The sequence below is a fragment of the Crinia signifera genome, chromosome 1 (assembly GCF_055691185.1).
Source record: "Crinia signifera chromosome 1, ASM5569118v1, whole genome shotgun sequence".
Taxonomy (NCBI): Eukaryota; Metazoa; Chordata; class Amphibia; order Anura; family Myobatrachidae; genus Crinia; species Crinia signifera.
The window spans coordinates 381,224,139-381,242,015 of NC_139217.1; the positions used below are offsets into that span (position 1 = coordinate 381,224,139).

Consider the following 17,877-nt stretch of genomic DNA (forward strand, 5'->3'; position numbering starts at 1 on the left):
TAAAGTGCGGTCTGAAAGGGGCATAAATTATTTATTATGGGCAACTTTTTCACTATCCCACTTTACTATGTTATACTGGACACAATGAAGACACACATCTAATCACGGTCTCTTGATTGGACGATTGCAATCTCCAATTATCCTGACTCCCACTTCTCTCCATAATAATTAATTGTGAGTGCTGCTGTATATATCATCTTTCTGTTCATGGTGTAATGGTTAGAATTACCGCCGGAATTGGGTTCAATTTCCACCATGGCTCTAAAGGTGTGGAGTTTGTATATTCTTCCCGTACTTGCGTGGGATTCCTCTGGGTACTCCGGTTTCCTCCCACAATCCAAAAATATACTGGTAGGCTAATTGGCTCCCAACAAAAGTAACCCTAGAATGTCTGTGTGCGTGTACATGTGGTAGGGAACATAGATTGCAAGCTCCACTGGGGCAGGGACTGATGTGAATGTTCAAATATTCTCTGTAAAGCGCTGCGGAATATGTGTGCGCTATATAAGAAACTGTTAATAAATCAATCTATATTTCAGACACTACAGGGGCTCTTATCTAAAGTGTTCAAACCCCTCATTCCGCTCATATAAATTATTACCCAATGCTATCCTCTGACACACCACCTACATAATTGCGCCCATCCTATTTACTCAGCCAACAACCGCCAACTGCTCTCACTTCAGTTTACAGGATTTCACACCTGCTGCTTCACAACACTGTAACAAAGTCCTTTTCCTTCTAAAACTTCCGACCTCTCTGCAAAGCTTTATGCATTACACAGTCATTGAAGCCGTGAGTGCCGGGACCACAGTTATATCTATATAAATTATACCCAAGACCTGGACCGTTCTTGCTCTTTAATTATAGCGTATGGGAATCATAAATGTACCAACAATTCAATGAAGATACAATTTAATATATTACATAGGATCTATATAACTCCAGCAAGACTAAAAAGTTTGCCGGCTCCTAGACAGATAAATGTCCAAAATATGGAGGATACAGCACGATTTGGCATTTACTGTGGCAATGTCCGATTGTAGGTAGGTTCTGGGTTGCGATAAGTAGAATTCTGAAGTAAATTGGATTCCCGAATGGAATAAGTAAAAATAGTAGATGTTATTGAGCAAGGGGCATGAGCTGTAAACAGTGTTAGTAAGGAAAAGTTAGTGGGTTAAGTAAAGTATAAGGGATACTGTATATGTGTGGTTGTGTTTTAAATTTGGGATTAAAAGCTAAGGGCTCAAGAATTCAGACTCGTGAATGAGTTTTGTTAGTTCTGGGGTTGTTTTGTATGTAACGTAATGTGTCTAAGCTACATATATGTAAAAAATGTGACACTAATTATATTTTATGACATTATCAAAACAAACATCATATAAAGACTCAATAAAAAAACCTACATAATCATACTATGAAGTGTGTGGAATGATGTGTCTTGCTACAGCCTTGCTGCGTAAATGCAGCACAACTGCCGGTTGCGGAGATTCACAGGTTCAAGCATATGCATGCACCACTGATACGTTCACTTATATGGGAAAGCTGCTGCTGCAAATACAGCAATATGTAAGCAAATGTTGCAATGCAGTAAAAGGACACATCTGTAATAAAAACACTGTGTTTCAAACAGAATTTGTTGCATTTTCTATCTAAAAGTTATAAATTCCTAAAATGTACATTTTAAAATCTATAAAATCCTAAAACATGGATTGAACCCCCCCCCCCTAAGTTTAGTTTTTTGATTCTAATTAAACAGGGCATATTATGTATCATAATTTTAAGCACTTATTTCCTGTTTAGTATGTCCTTTTAATATGCACCTCTGTAAGGTGTTGAAAAAAGGGATAATTATGTTCAACAATTTACAGCGAAGAAGTGTAATGTGAAGCATATTTGAAAGTTAAATGGTTATCATGCAGCTCCTGAAGTGTATCAGGTTGCCTATGGTTTGTTTGAGAGAGAGAGAGAGAGAGAGAGAGAGAGAGAGAGAGAGAGAGAGAGAGAGAGAGAGAGAGAGAGAGAGAGGTGCCCATACACAGGTCCGGTATTGGGCTGGTTTCACCCGATTCTGACGGAGCAGGGTGATCTATTGGGTGAAATCGGCTAAAATGGTAGGTGTTTTACATCAAGTTCGTTCCGATGCGTGTTCCCATGTGCATCGGATCGGAGCCTGGAGCTCTTATGTGCAGCACACAAGATAAATCTGAATCGGACCATCAGTGGCTTATCGTATCCTATTTCCTTTGGACTCCCCCGGCATCCTTTTACATGCAATAAATCGCATGCAATTTATCACATATAAAAAATGGCACATCAAGTGCCAAGTCGGTAGTAGCCCTCCCAGGCAGCTGCCGGGGGAGTTCAAGGGGAAAACAAGTCCGACTTTTGCCTCCAACAGTTCAGACCTGTGTATGGCCACCTTAAGTACATGATGTCTGTCATTGATTGATGGGCTATACAATATTTTGTGATCTGCAACTGGCGCTAAACGGAGATTGCAGCTAGGTAAGTTTCCCTGGAGACCATCAATCCTCCAAACAATGTAGACAAATTCAAGCAGGGGTAGGATGGGAAACAACCAGCGCAGAAGATGAAACTTGCGGTGAGCAGGAGAAGTGGGACACAGGTGTAGCACTTGGTGGACTAATGAGACCACACTTACTTTAAGTTCCCTTCTCGTGTTCACATAGCAGTTTCTTTATAAAGACCACACTTCCTCAGGCATATGGATAACAAGTGAAAACTTACTTTAAAATTCTGTCACGCGTACCCGTAACAGTTTCTTTAGGAACCGCACTCCAGGGTAGACGAAAACGGTTTATTCAGACATCCAACAAACATTAAAAAACAGCAAACAGCAAGGTGTTCCCCGATCCCTTCAATGAGCCAGGTGTTCTCTGTCCCGCTCTCAGCGCTGCAGACGCTGAATCGGAAGGCTCTCGTCCGGGACCCGGCACAGGCACTTGCACGCAGACCTCTGGCGGGGGTACGCCAGCAGGTATCACGTCAACGCATTTCGGAAAGAATTCCTTTTTCAAGACGTCTTGAAAAAGGAATTCTTTCCGAAACGCGTTGACGTGATACCTGCTGGCGTACCCCCGCCAGAGGTCTGCGTGCAAGTGCCTGTGACGGGTCCCGGACGAGAGCCTTCCGATTCAGCGTCTGCATCGCTGAGAGCGGGACAGAGAACACCTGGCTCATTGAAGGGATCGGGGAACACCTTGCTGTTTGCTGTTTTTTAATGTTTGTTGGATGTCTGAATAAACCGTTTTCGTCTACCCTGGAGTGCGGTTCCTAAAGAAACTGTTACGGGTACGCGTGACAGAATTTTAAAGTAAGTTTTCACTTGTTCTCCATATGCCTGAGGAAATGTGGTCTTTATAAAGAAACTGTTACGTGAACACGAGAAGGGAACTTAAAGTAAGTGTGGTCTCATTAGTCCACTAAGTGCTACACCTGTGTCCCTCTTCTCCTGCTCACCGCAAGTTTCATCTTCTGCACTGGTTGTTTCCCATCCTACCCCTGATTGATTGATGGGCGTCTAAAGCTTGTAGGGATTATTATTACCTTTGCTGCAATACATTGATAAACATACATGTGCTGGCATTACTCCAAACAGAACACTGCTCATGGATGGCAAGTTATCATGAAATCTGTTAAATGTTGGCTATGCTTTACCAAGCAATGATGTTTTTGTGAAAAGAAAACCTAGGATAGTGAATTTTTTAAAAAGCTATAAAAGTTTTTACTTGATTAAAAACAAATTTCCATTTGTATAGAATTCTAAGCTTTGTTTTTTTCACCTGAATTTACATTATAAATTGCAATGGGATACAACAAAACCACTTTACGAGACTGCTGTGATTAATTATGGACCCGGATCGGCGCTGTGAAAGGGATTAACCCATGTCCCTTTACATGTGACTTTTACCCAGGTTTACATCAATGAGGGAAGCCCAACCTCCAGACCGCAGTTTGGGCAGGGGGCGCCACAACCTCCACTGCTGTACTCTGCAGACAGCAGCTGAGGCAGGGAGGAGGTGAATGGATGCCTGTGTGTGGCATCTATTCACTTCGCGTATGGTGGCTGGGGGGGGGGGGGTGCACGGTGGCTAGGGTCAGCCCAGTAGCTTACCTTGGTGCTAGGCTTGCCCCCAGCACTGTGGTCCGGGGTAATGATAGGTGTCGCATGAAGGTGAAATTTGCCAGGACAGACCGGTGTAAAAGGTAACAAACGCTGGGTCGCACCCGGGTTGAAGCTGGGTCCAAAAACCTGGGCGCGACCCAGCATTTTGGTGTAAAAGGAGTATAAATCAGTGCAATCTTATAACATGATTAGTTGCACTGCGCTGCAACTAATCTGCAATTTGGAGGGAAAACATGCAAAAAGTGTGCTTCGTGCAAGTGGATCTCACAGGATCTGGTGGGCCAAGAAGGTTTGCTTTGCGTGACTGTGGCAAGAGAGTATGGCGAATCATTGGTACATTTGGTTGTGTTTGTTGGTCGGACACAGAAAAAAAATGAAATTACAAACCCAAAAGGTTTTATGCAAAACAGGAAGTCACATTATAAATGGAGTTTTCCATCGACTGATTAACACCAACAATATTTGTAAGTACTATGAAGACATTTAATCAATTGTACATTCTTTTGCAATGTGCGCTACATATAACCAGCTAAATTGTACAGACTGTATGGCATATCAGCAACAGATGTACATATACCTGTACTGTATCTTTTTAGTGTCAACTTTGCATATATGGCACATGCAATTTGATTACTTCAGTTGTGATTCCACTGTATCCTCAAGACTCTATGCTGTTATAGCCAAAGACACTGTTTCCGTAACATTTGGCATCATAAAGGCTAACAAGGTTGGTGGAATATTGATTATATACAATCTTATGTGTGATTAATACAGGAACTTGTCAGTAATTAAATGCAGTACTGCAGTGCTTAATTAGCAGATGTTAATTGAAAACATTTCAATGTTACAATGATCATGATAAAAACATAAACCTAACAGCAAAAATCACCCCCCTTAAAACTGCAGATGAATGGTAAAGTCTTAGAGCTGTTTGACAGCTGAGTGGGGAGACAGGTTCAGTGTATCCATGACAACAGCCTGAGCCCGATTGCTCCATTTCTGAACATCGTGTGCATAAGACACCTATGATAGCAGGATAATAGGGTGGGCAAGTTTTGCTGAGTGGAGTATTTGTTTCACAACCATAATTTATCATATAGGGAAGGGTGTTCTTCTTGTTTAAATTTCTGGGCATGAAAGCTGCAGAGACATGCATCACATAACACCAATGCAGCAAGCAAGACAGGTGTCTGGATTTAATTCTCTCTAGTGCAGCATTTCTCTTCTTCATTTACAATAGAATATACTTCTAAAACATAGCCAATCTAACAAGAAAGTTACAAAAAATTCATAAATTTGTCATTTTATCTAAAATCAACCTTAACTAGAATATTCTCATTCTTGTACAAGGCTGACTGCATTAATGATGATATGAATAAACAATAATAATACCCCCAAAATAATACAAATAAAACAAATCATGCCCCAAAATACTAATGGAAGGATATTTCACAGAATCCAAAAGAGCACAATAATAATCATCATATACCCCAAAATGTATTAGGATATTAATGCACATATTATAGACTGTAGACATTCAGATCATCCTCCACTGTTATGTGGCAGTTATAGACACTAGCCCTGTACACACTAGAAGATCCGCACCACGGTCCATATCGTTATGGTTATCGGCAGCAGCTTAACGTATTGAGCATACATATTGAATGATATTTGGTAAATAATATTTAGTGACGGTACCAGGACCCGCTGAACATATAAAAGTCATTGGCTATAAAGCTAAAAATGACCAATGTTCGGACAACCTGGGGGTGGGGAATTCAGTGTCATTAACAATGCGGTAGAGTAGGCATCGTTAAGAATATTGAGTGCACAATACAGGTTTAAAAAAATAAATAAATATATATATCTCAGAAGGGCCTTTCTGAATTTTGTGCAGTAAATTACCTGTTTTCTGGTCATAACACATGGAATAAGTTCCTGGACCCATGCGATAACGCACAAAAGCGGGTCTCCGGCAACTGCTTATTGCAGATGATGTTTTGGATGCCTGAGGCACCTGAAGTTTAATCCTGAATAACATTGGTTTATTGGGACTAATTGGTTAAACCCGACGGTAGCTATGTGAAAACCCTTTCAGACATCCCTGGATTTTTCATCTGAAAGGCTATTCTCGGGATTTTAGTCGACTAAAATCCTGGGGCCTGTGCACCTGCAATTGACCAGGGATTTTAAAAAACACGGTATTTTACGGTGTTCAAAATCCAATGTAGTATGTCTAAAAGGGGTATAAATTACTGCAGCTAACTGGATACAGCCATAATCCTGGTTTCCACCTTGCTAAATATTTTAGGTGACCCTTAATAAAGTGTGTCGGGGGAGTCCCAAGGTGCTGTCGGGGCTACAAATGGAGGCTGTATTCTCACGACTCCTTGTAAGAAAGTCTGGACTTCCGGAAAAACCGCTAACTTTTTCTGGAAAAAGATAGAAAGGGCCGACACTTGAACTTTTAAAGACCCCAGCCAGATTCCTTTATCAAGGCCCACCTGCAAGAAATGCAGAAAACGGTCCAATTTAAAGTCCGCTGGCGGAAAATTCATGTGCTCACACCAAGACACATATCTTCACCAAATCTTGTGGTAGTGTGACGCCGTCACTGCCTTCCTGGCCCGAGTCATGGTGTTTATGACCGAGGAATGAAATCCTTTTAGAGCTAAGATGTTCCACTCAACCTCCAGGCCGTTAAACGAAGACGCCCTAAGTCCTGATAGACTAAGGGGCCTTGCACCAGAAGATCTCTTCTGAGAGGCAGTCTCCATGGTTCTTCTACCAACATGTTTTGCAGACTTGCGTACCACGCTCTCTGGGGCCAATCCGGTGCAATTAGGATTGCCTCCACCCTTTGATGTCTGATTCTCTGCAACACTCTCTCCAGAAAGGGAAGGGGCGGGAACAGGTACACCAGTCCGTACTACCACTGCGTAGTCAGAGCATCTGTCACCTCTGCTTGTGGATCCCTTGTCTTTGAGCAATAACTTTCCACCTTGTGGTTGGTCCTTGAGACCATCATATCTATCTGTGGGAGCCCCCACAGATCTACGATGCTTCCGAACACCTGAGGATGTAATCCCAATTCCCTGGGGTGAAGGTCGTGATGACTGAGAAAGTCCGCCTCCAAGTTGTCCACCCCGGGAATGAAGATGGCAGAGATTGCCACTGCATGCATCTCTGTCCAAGCCAGAATCTTGAAGACTTCTCGCATGCATGCTCTGCTTACCTCCTTGGCGGTTTATATAAGCAACTGTCGTTGCATTGTCCGACTGGACTTGTATTGCCTGATGTTCCAGGAGGGAGCGAGCCTCCAGAAGAGCATAGTATACTGCCCTCAGCTCCAAGTTGTTTATGTGGAGCTGTGCTTCCAGGGGTGACCATCGGCCTTGGAACCACATCCCCTGGGTTGCCGCCCCCCAGCCTTGCAGGCTGGCATTTGTAGTTAGCAGGATCCAGTCCTGGATCCCGAAATGTCTCCCTGCAAGGAGATTTGGTGTATGTAGCCACCATTGCAGTGACTGTCTTGCCTTTACAGATAAGCGAATCAACCTGTGCATGTGGATGTGTGAGCCCGACCACTTGCTTAACAGGTCCCACTGGAATATCCTTGAGTGGAATCTCCCGAACTGGAGAGCCTCGAATGAGGCCACCATAGTTCCCATCAGCCTTATGCACAGGTAGACCGAGACTCTCTCCGGGGCCAGCACTTCCAGTAGCAGCTGTTGTAGTGCAGCAATCTTCTCCAATGGGAGAAACACCCTTCTTTCCACTGTGTCTAAAACCATCCCCAAGAACTGGAGACGTTGGGATGGTATCAGTGAAGACTTGGGTATATTCAGAACCCATCCATGACCTGACAGAAGACGTCTGGTCATCTCTATGGCCCCCAGTAACTTCGAAACTGACTCCGCTTTTAGTAGCAGGTCGCCCAAGTATGGGATAATGTTTCTCCCCTGAGTCCTTAACATGGACATCATCTCCGCCATTACTTTGGTGAAGATTCATGTGGCCGTCAAAAGTCCAAATGGTAGGGCTTGGAACTGGAACTGTTCGTCCAGGATTGCAAATCTCAGGAAGGCCTGGTGTGGAGCAGACACCGGTATGTGAAGGTATGCTTCCTTCACGTCGATGGATGCTAGGTATTCTCCTTCTTCCAGTCCTGCAATAACTGCCCTCAGGGATTCCATTTGAAATTTAAAAACATTCATATAGGGGTTCAGGGACTTTAATTTTAAGATGGGTCGTACTGACCCTTCTGGTTTTGGAACCACAAATAGGTTTGAAAAGTAACCCTTGTTCCTTTCCGAAGGGGGCACTGGTATAATCACCTGTGCTTGCACCAACTTCTGTACAGCGGGTCTGAGGATACTGCGATCCTCCGCTGCTGCTGGGAGTCCCGACCGGAAATATCTTTGAGGGGGTGGTCTTTCGAACTCCAGCTTGTAACCGTGTGAAATAATATCCCTGACCCAAGGGTCAAGGGAGGATGCATCCCACATGTGACTGAAATACTTCAGCCGAACCCCCACCGCGAGAATATCCCGAGGTGGGAGGAACCCGTCATGTGGCCGGCTTAGGCGCAGCTGCGCCTGTGCTACGGTCTCTTGTTGCAGAAGCCGTTGGAGCCCCCTCTGGAATTAGGTCTAAATTTGGAGGTCCGAAAGGGGCGTCTCACCGGAGTGGAAGCTGACTGGGAGGAAGGTGGACTTACCAGCTGTAGCCTTTGATATTAAGTAATCTAACTCACTCCCGAATAGCCTATCCCTAGAGAAGGGGAGGCTTTCTACGCTGCGTTTGGAGTCTGTGTCAGCGACCCATTGCCACAGCCACAGGGCCGGTGTCTTTAAAGGTAAATCTAGTACCTCTCTAATAGCTAGGATCAAATTTTCAGTGCCCTGTATGCAAGTTTGTGACGCCTGTGAATCTACAACATCATCCGCGTCGCCATCGCCTATATCGGAGTCAGGTGCAATGGCATCGAGTGCCCGTTTACGGGACACCCCTGGCATGGGTGTAAGAATATCCACCCTTGCTGGGAGAACTTTTAAATCCTGCTGTACCTGCTTAGTCTGCAAAGTATTAGTTGCCAGCTGTGATGATACATTCTCAAGTATGGCTTTCATGCCAGTAGCCCATGAGGGTTCCTGGGAGTCAGCCTGAGAACCACCACTGAGCTGCGGAGACATATATTGTCTGAGCTGTGGTGACATACATTGCTCACAGGAAACCTGTGATGTAGAGCTTGGAGCAAACTTGTTGCTGCAAATCATACAAGTTATTTTTCTCTCCATGCTGGAGAAAATAACACCCCCTATAACACACTGCAATCACACTGAACACACAAGCAGTGAATGTACAGTAATTGATTCTATGTGCAGATGATCTCATACAGATATAACAGTGTGTAAATGCTTGACTAGCAGTGGGGGAACTCAGAGGTATATGGGGGACACCAGCACCCTGTAACCTGGGCTACCGGATTAGATAGACCGGTCTCAATGTACAGATACCAATATATGAATACGGTGTACTGCTATAAGCGGCTGTATTGCACACTTAAAGTGCTATCAAGCGCTATACTTGCTGTCTCTGCTGACTGATCTCTCCTTCCCACGGTTGTGCTGAGGAGTGATCTCTGCTCTGCTGTAATGGCGCCCACAGCATGAGAAGAAGCAGGAAGCAGTGTACAGGCGCGCTCAGGTCCCGCTCTGAGCTAAGCCCTGCCCCTTGTAATGGCGGCAGGGCTATACTAATATTTATACTGGTGCCTGGGAACCTTTTAATAAAGATTTACCCACATAGCGGTATATGCCCTGGTGGTCCAGTGGCAATGCCTGGCATCCAGTGTGTCGGCGTGGCTGCAGTGTAAAAACAGATGCGCGCGATCCCTGTGCAGGGCCACCACGCCGACATCTCCATTATGCCGCACATAAAACCGGCATACCCCATTTTCAGGCTGAGCCAGGGGTGTGTAGCAGCTTGGGGTGTGCTCGCTGCAGCGCAATGCCTGCGGTAACAGCACCCTCTCAGGTCGGTGGACCTGCAGCAGGGATCAGTTCGGTTCCTAACTAAGGCCTGCAACTGTCCCTTCCCCCAGCTTCCCTCATCACAGGGAAGCTGTTAAGCCCAAACAGCAACCCGAAAATAATAAAACTAAAATAAATTGAAGAAAAACTCTGGGGCTCCAGGAGTGTGCATCCTCTCCTGAGGGCACATTTTCTAAAAATGGCTAGTAAGGGAAAGTAGAGGGGAGGAGCCAGCACACCCTGGTTGAAGAAAAGTTATGCGCCTGTCTGTTATGCCAGATACCCTCTATTCCCCAAGTTTATAAGACCTCAGTAGCCCATATGAATGATAGTGAAATAAGTACTGAACACAACATTTTTCTCAGTAAACATGGGGCAGATTTATGGCTGGTACTTTATCCCCAACTAATCAGCTCCTTACTAATTTTTCAAACCCAGCCTTTAACTTGACAGTTAGGAGCTGATTGGCCAGTGATAAAGTACCAGCCACTAGATCACTTTTCCATGCTTAATAAATCTGCCCCTATATTGTTAGTGTTCACGCTAGGCTATTTTAGCAGGGCGCTGTGCCTTGCCCAATTTTTAAAGGGCAAATGCAAACTACCAGTCCATCATGACTGCTGTGTAAATAGGTGCTGTGCACACACACAGCATCTATTCACATTAACCAGAGAGCTTGAGGAAAGCCGAACACCTCTGTATGTAGTGGACACGCCCCCAGTAGTGGTGTCACACTGGCAACATCAGTGGGGCTGTCCCTGTACATGACACCCCTCTAAATACTGTCCTTGCCAATTTCATATTTATATAGCTCAGTGTGGAATCTCACAGAATAGGACCTTTCAGTTTTGCAGAGCTCGTTGTGTAAAAATTGTCTGTCCTCGGGTTGCAATAAACTAGAGTGCTGAACTTGCACTGGTACCAGCTTAAATACAAGAACAGTTAACGAGCTTCATAGATTGGGTTTCCATGGCAGAGTAGCAGCATACAAGCCTCCGCTCGCCATACACAATATCATCTGCTGACTGGAATGATGTAAAGCAAACCCTCCATAGGACTCCAGAGCAGGGAAAAGATGTTCTATGGAATGATGTATCCCAATTCTCCAACTGGCAGACTGATAAACTTATCTAGGTTTGGCAAACGCAAGGAGAACAGTTTCTGCTTGAATGCACACTAAAATGTTGGTGAAAGAGGAATTCTGGTCTGGTGCTCTTTTTCATGGTTTGCCATAGATCCTTTTGTTACAGTGAAATATTACAATATCTGGACAATGTGTGTGCATCCATTTGTGGGCCTGATTCACATGTATAAAGAAAAATCTAACAAGCAATTATCTGTGCAAAACCATGTTGCACTGCAGGTGGGGCAGAGGTAACAGGTGCAGAGAGATTTATATTCAAGTGGGGTGTGTTCAATACCCAAATTAAAAAGTAAAAGATAAAGCTAATAGGCCTACATGAAAAAAGCAGCCAGTATTTACCCTGCACAGAAAAATATAAATGTACTGGTTTCCCTTGCATAGTAACACTGTATGTTCCAGACAGAGTTACTTGCTATTTTTGCTTTAATTACAAACATGAATCAGGCCCAATGTCTCATGCAGGGGGTGCGATACCATAAATAAAACCAAAGGACTTCTCAGCTTGGTATAGAATAACTTGGTCAGCCTGCCCTCAACTGCACTGCACACCTTTCCAATAGATTTGACTGCTGACTGCAAGCTATGCCTGCTCACCTAACATCATTCCCTGACCTCGCTAATGCACTTGTGGCTGAATGGATGCAAATCCCTGCAGCCATGTATCAAAATGTACTAGACAGCCTTCTCTGAAGAATGGATGCTGTTAGAGCAGCACAGTGGGCACAGCTCCACGTAAATGACCAGGGGTTGGAATCAAATGTTCAACAAGCTCGTACTGTACGGGTGTTCTCTTTAGGTGTATACAAATATAAGCCATGTAGTGCATGTATATGCATTTGCTGCCTGGGGAACATTACATAGTGTGGCTTTTGCTTAGTACTACATCATTTAATATGTCCCATATATAGTAAATATCTGTAATAGTCTTTCAGTTTTTTTATAAGGAAAGTGCTGTCAGAATATTAAAAAATGTGATGTACAAACTCCTTCTAGATGGAAGCTTATATATTACATGTATTTATGGGAGAAATTCAATTGAATGCAAAGTTATAAAGCGTCAGCAACGAGTGCCCCCAGCTATTAAATTGTCCATATTGTGCCCAACGCTGAAGCAAGGGAGATGCAGTTTACCGCGCCTAATGCCTGAGGGTTTAATTGCTGTAAAATGCATTTTACGACTTTACAGCTGTCCACGATGCTATTAGCACATGAAGTAAGCCTGCAACTAGCACTGCAGTACTAGTTTATTAGAATTCCTGCACGATCCACTGAATAGATCCAAGCACATTCCAAGAGCTAAACAACATTGTATTCAATTAATTCCCCCATATGTGAAGAGAGCAAGATTTCCTACAGATGATAGATCAACAGTACAAATTTTGACCTACACAACAACACACAGCCAAAAGGAAGAATATAACAGTAAGTGACAAGAGGTATACAGCACAATGCAAAATTGTACTCTGGCTGCTGGGGGAAACTGGGAACTTCGGCGTGCGCTGAGGGCATGCATTCATCTAAAACCAAATGGCCAATGTATCGGTCCTGTAGCCACAAATGGGCAGTGCTTTTAATCTTCCATAGAACTGTGATGTAGGTCTCTGCAATCAGTGTACGGATCGTAGGCAGGTCGCCAGTACACACAGCCAGGCATGCCGATATCAATGCTGTAGTGTCGACCTTATTTGTCTGCGGCGACATCATTCATGCACATTGGATGTACACATCCACCAATGCACTACCTACAGATAGATCTCCATTTACACTGAATGAACAATATATCTATCTATTAGTATGTGTCCAGGTTAACAGTGCATGTTTTCCTTATTTCCTTGCTGAAGCACAGGTGCATTGCTTATGGGGCTAACTCATTTAAAAAGATTTCCAGATGGTACTAATTAGTTTATTTGGGATTCTATGAGGATAAATGGAAAACCTGCAGTTCAGGGTAAATTTACTAAGTTGGGAGTTCTATTGAAGATGGGATGTTGCCCATAGTAACCACCACGATTCTATTTATTATCTTCTAGAATAAATAAGAAGTAAAATCTACTATGGGCAACATTCTATCTATCTTCAAGAGACCTCTAATCTACCCCTTAATATTCCTGGTTGATTGATCATGGTAAAAGCTCTGGGAATGGTTGAATTTCAATAAAGTGTAAGATTGGAAATATAATCTTATGTTGTGTGTATTCAATCTGACTGGTCGTGAATTCGAGAATTTTTTCTGTTTTTTTGGGATGCAGCCCAACTTGGTTTGTACACACTGGGCGACTGAGCTTAAAGCCGCTCACAACAGCAAGGGCAAAGACCGGGCAGGGGGAAAGTCCCTCAGTGTGTATGCACTGAGCGGCTTTCCCCCCAGCGATCATAGCGATCATTGCTGTCCATACACGCTGGGCATAATCACCCAGTGTGTATAGACCTTTACTATCTAAGTGGGCATCTGGTTACATTATAATAGTGTGCCAAACGCAGTGTGGCTCCGTGCCCGTAGCAAGGTGAGCGCTGCGAAGCATACGAGGGGGATGGGGGGTACTGTGCGCATATACGTCTAACTAGACACCTTCAACCAAGAGTGGTTGACCCACAAAATCAAATAAATCCTGCTATTCATAGTCCAATGCGGCATCATCTCTAAGACCAATAAGCCGGATTTTCACCTTTCTTCTACCAGTCTTTCAGCTAACATCCATACAATCCACCAGCCTTCAACTTGACTATTAATGTTGGATGTGACTGATCAATTACTTCCTACAGTATGTCCCTGCACCATCTGTACTAGTAATAGAAAGTTCAGTGCAATCATAAATCAATTTACTCACTATATGATGCCCTGTATGTTCTTACTCTGGTCAAAGACAGAACCAAACAATATTCCGCAAAAACCAGACAGGAAAGGACACAGTTTTTGTGGTCATTTCAGCTCATTTACAATTTCACACAAAGCAATGTACTTTCACAATTTGCCACCATTAATAATCAAAAAGGTTTCTGACATGAAAAGATGAAAATTACATAAATTTTAAACTAGCTTAAATAGCATCTAAAATGTACCTTGAAATAATGAATGTTGCATTGTCATGGCCAAGAATTAGGCTGCTTACCTCTTTATCCATGCCTACGATTTGCCTCTTGGAAAGCTTTTCCAGCTCGATGGACGAGTTGTTAGCATGAGTCTCCACCTCCTTCTGCAGCTTAAGGCGGTGCTCGTCCATCTCAGCCTTCAGCTTATTCTCCAGGGCGATCAGCTGCTTCTGGTGCTGGCGCCGCATCCGCTTATATCCTGACATCTGTTCCCGCAACTCGTTCTCCTGCTCATGCTCATGGATCTGCCTTGTAACCTATGAAAGAGTATTTACAACAACATATTTAGACAGACTATCTAGAAGTCATGGACAATAGGAGAAACTTCTTTATTAAGCCTCCCTCAGTTTAGTTATTAAGATTTTACTGTAGGAGGCAAGATCTAAACTGAAAGGGTGAAACTGGGGAAACATTAGGATATCTACATGCACAACACAAAAGCATCCGCCATAAACATTGTTTTGCTATACACAGACGTGAGATTGCATACCCTTTCACATCACAAAACAAAGAGGGGGGGGGGGGGGAGGTTTTCCACTGGAAGAAAGTGACTTTATAGACGTCATTCTCCAGTTTACCATGGACTCTCATGAACAAAGCTTGAAGCCTTAACTGTACACTTTGCACCAGGAATCAGCTATGAACCACTACTTATTATTCACACACTTTCCTATTAAAGCACACAAAGATTCAGTTCCTTATTTTACCCAAGACTTATATTAAAGGCAAAGGGGGGAAAAGATGTTTGCAGAAAGTGCCTATTGTTAACTTATTTATGAAAGACTTTCTAAGAGAAATGTTTCTTGTTACGTGCAACACACATGTAACAACCATCCAACGCAAAAGAAAATAAACATCACACCTAAAAGTTTATTGAACAGCTTATGGGACCTACACACGTAGCGATTTACAGGTATTTTCTAAGCGATCTCACTAGATCATCTAGAAAATGCCATTACATTGCTCCGTGTGTAGGGGCCATAGAGATAGTAATGCCCGGCCTTGCTCGTTGGTATCGGCCAGCGATTAATTTCCAACATGCTGGATATTAAATTGGTCAGGGCCAGTGTCCTCACCAGAAAACACTGGCCCCGACACACATCTCTGTGTGCCAAGCGTTCTGAGTGATCTAGCATCGCTCAGAAAATCTCTACATGTGTAGGTCCCTATACACACAGGGAGATTTGAACAACAGATGTGTTCTGAGCAATTTAGTGTGGGAGATTGCCCACAGTCTATATCTCCCATACACAGAGATTTGCCCTGAGCGATTTGGTATGGGAAATTTGTGTTCAGCAAAAAAATAATAATGACATAGCGAAATGAGAAGCTGCTCATCTCCAGGGGGGCATACACACGGAGTGACTTGTGTTTAATGTCTAAGGGATTTGGCCAAATCACTTCAAAATTAAACAGAAATCTTCCCGTGTGTATGCCCCATTAGTAAGCAAATAAACATATTATGCCTGGGTCGTTTGCTTGTGGAGATTTTTTTTCACTTTTGTTGTCACAAGCAACAATAAGATATTTATTTTGATTATAGCTTTAAAATGGATGGTGTGTACAAGGTTAATTTGTGAAGATCATACCCAGGAAACGGCACAAGCTACTACAGCTCGTTCTTCCAAATTTAGGACTGAAAATACCATTTTTCTTTTTGTGAACACAATTTTTATATGGAATGTATGTATAATAATGGATTTATTTATGAGCCTATTTTACTATTTCCAAATTTTATCATCACAGTAATGTCAGGGATTGTCTTTATTGAATCTATTAAAAATGTAACATATTACTCACTTCTCCCTAATCATACACAGTGAGCAAAAGGATGGTAACAATCCAAATATTTTTCAACCTAAGATGGAGCAAAACCAAACTAGATAAATCAGTGGTTCTCAAACGCGGTCCTCAGGACCCCACAAAATTCATGATTTCCAGGTAACCCGACTGGTGCACTCATTACTGAATGACAGACATTTTAAAAGATCCACAGGTGGAGCTATTTAACTTGATTCTGTGAGGAGACCTGCAAAACAATAACTGTGTGGGGTCCTAAGGACCGACTTTGATAACCTGTGAGGTACATCATTTCCAGAACTAAAGAAAACATTTAGAAATGCCATGGCCCTTTCTTTATATGCTATATAACTGTCCGCATTGTAAGTTTTAGGTCAGTGGTGGGGATAATGACTGCATGAAGCATTCTGCACCACAACACTTATGGTGCCCATACACTTATGGGATTGGATTCGATGCGACATCGAAGTACGATGTCCATCGAATCCGATCACATTTTTAGGCGCAAAAGTCAGCACCCGATGTTGCATGCCATCTTCCGATGGCACATCGGGTGCTGGAAGAGGGCGGGCAGGGGGTGGTGGAGTAGTGTATGCTAGCAGTAGCACTTGCGGGCGGCGGGAGTCAGCGGTGGCGGCAGATTTGTTTAAAACACTGGGCTGCCCTGTGTGCCTGAGCTCTCTCAACCAATCACAGGGCAGCCCAGTGTTTTAAACAATTCTCCCGCCACCACTGACTCCCGCCGCCCGCAAGTGCTACTGCTAGCGCTACACTACTCCGCCGCCCCCTGATACGAGACGCACGTACACCGCCAGCGATCCCTAGGGCCCCCTCTCCCCAAACCCCACACCGCTGAATGCGTCCCCTCCACCCCCCACCCACGGATTGTATTTGAGCGATCGCATGTGGTTAAAAACCACATGTGACTGCTCCTACAATTCGATAGATATTATGCGCAGCACATATCTATCGACGCGATATTCAACGGTGTGCCCGCACATCGCGTCGAACAGTCCCTTAAAAATGCACAGTCATTCGATTTATCGGCCAGAATTGGTCGAAATCGAAAGATTGTATACAATTGCTCACAAGTGTATGGGCAGCATTAACACGATACATATAGACTAGTGGATCTCTTTCCATAGTACACCCTGTGACTTTTACTGTTACTTAAATTTTTTTATCTAATGCCATCTAGGAAAATAGCTACATAAGCATTGTATTGGAGATCTCTAGTCCAATGCACCACAGTCAAACCAACCTAGCAAATTAAAACCGTTTATAGCTGCAAACAAAAGCATATGTGGAGTGGAGGTTTTAGCGGGCAATTCGATTGTTTATGCAGGCCCGATCAGCCAAATTCAAATAATGGAAGAGCGAGGGCGCTATTTAATTGCCTTTCTTTTAAAGCATCCTGCAGTTCCAGGTTAAGTTGTTTAAACAGCTAAATCCAACTATTCAGATCAGAGCAAGAATTATATAGCTCTGATAAATGCCCATTCATTTAGAAAGCCAGCAGGGGACATGCAATACAACTGAAATGCCTCCTTACTGCTTTTATAAAATGGAGCTTAAATATTTTACACAGTAACAATCAATCATTCATTACAATTGGATTCTTTTGCAAATGTTGGGCATGCAAATACCACAAATGGACT

At 43.4% G+C, this 17,877-nt stretch overlaps 1 protein-coding gene across 1 annotated transcript in view; it reads right to left on the reverse strand.

The window, feature by feature from the left end:
- The window catches only part of TAOK3 (TAO kinase 3), a 212,988-nt gene that overhangs the window by 19,949 nt on the left and 175,162 nt on the right, over window positions 1-17,877 (reverse strand). Inside the window, exon 15 of the mRNA XM_083151479.1 lies at window positions 14,440-14,676. Within this exon, the coding sequence (XP_083007605.1) occupies window positions 14,440-14,676 (237 nt within the window). The remainder of the gene's footprint in view (window positions 1-14,439; window positions 14,677-17,877) is intronic.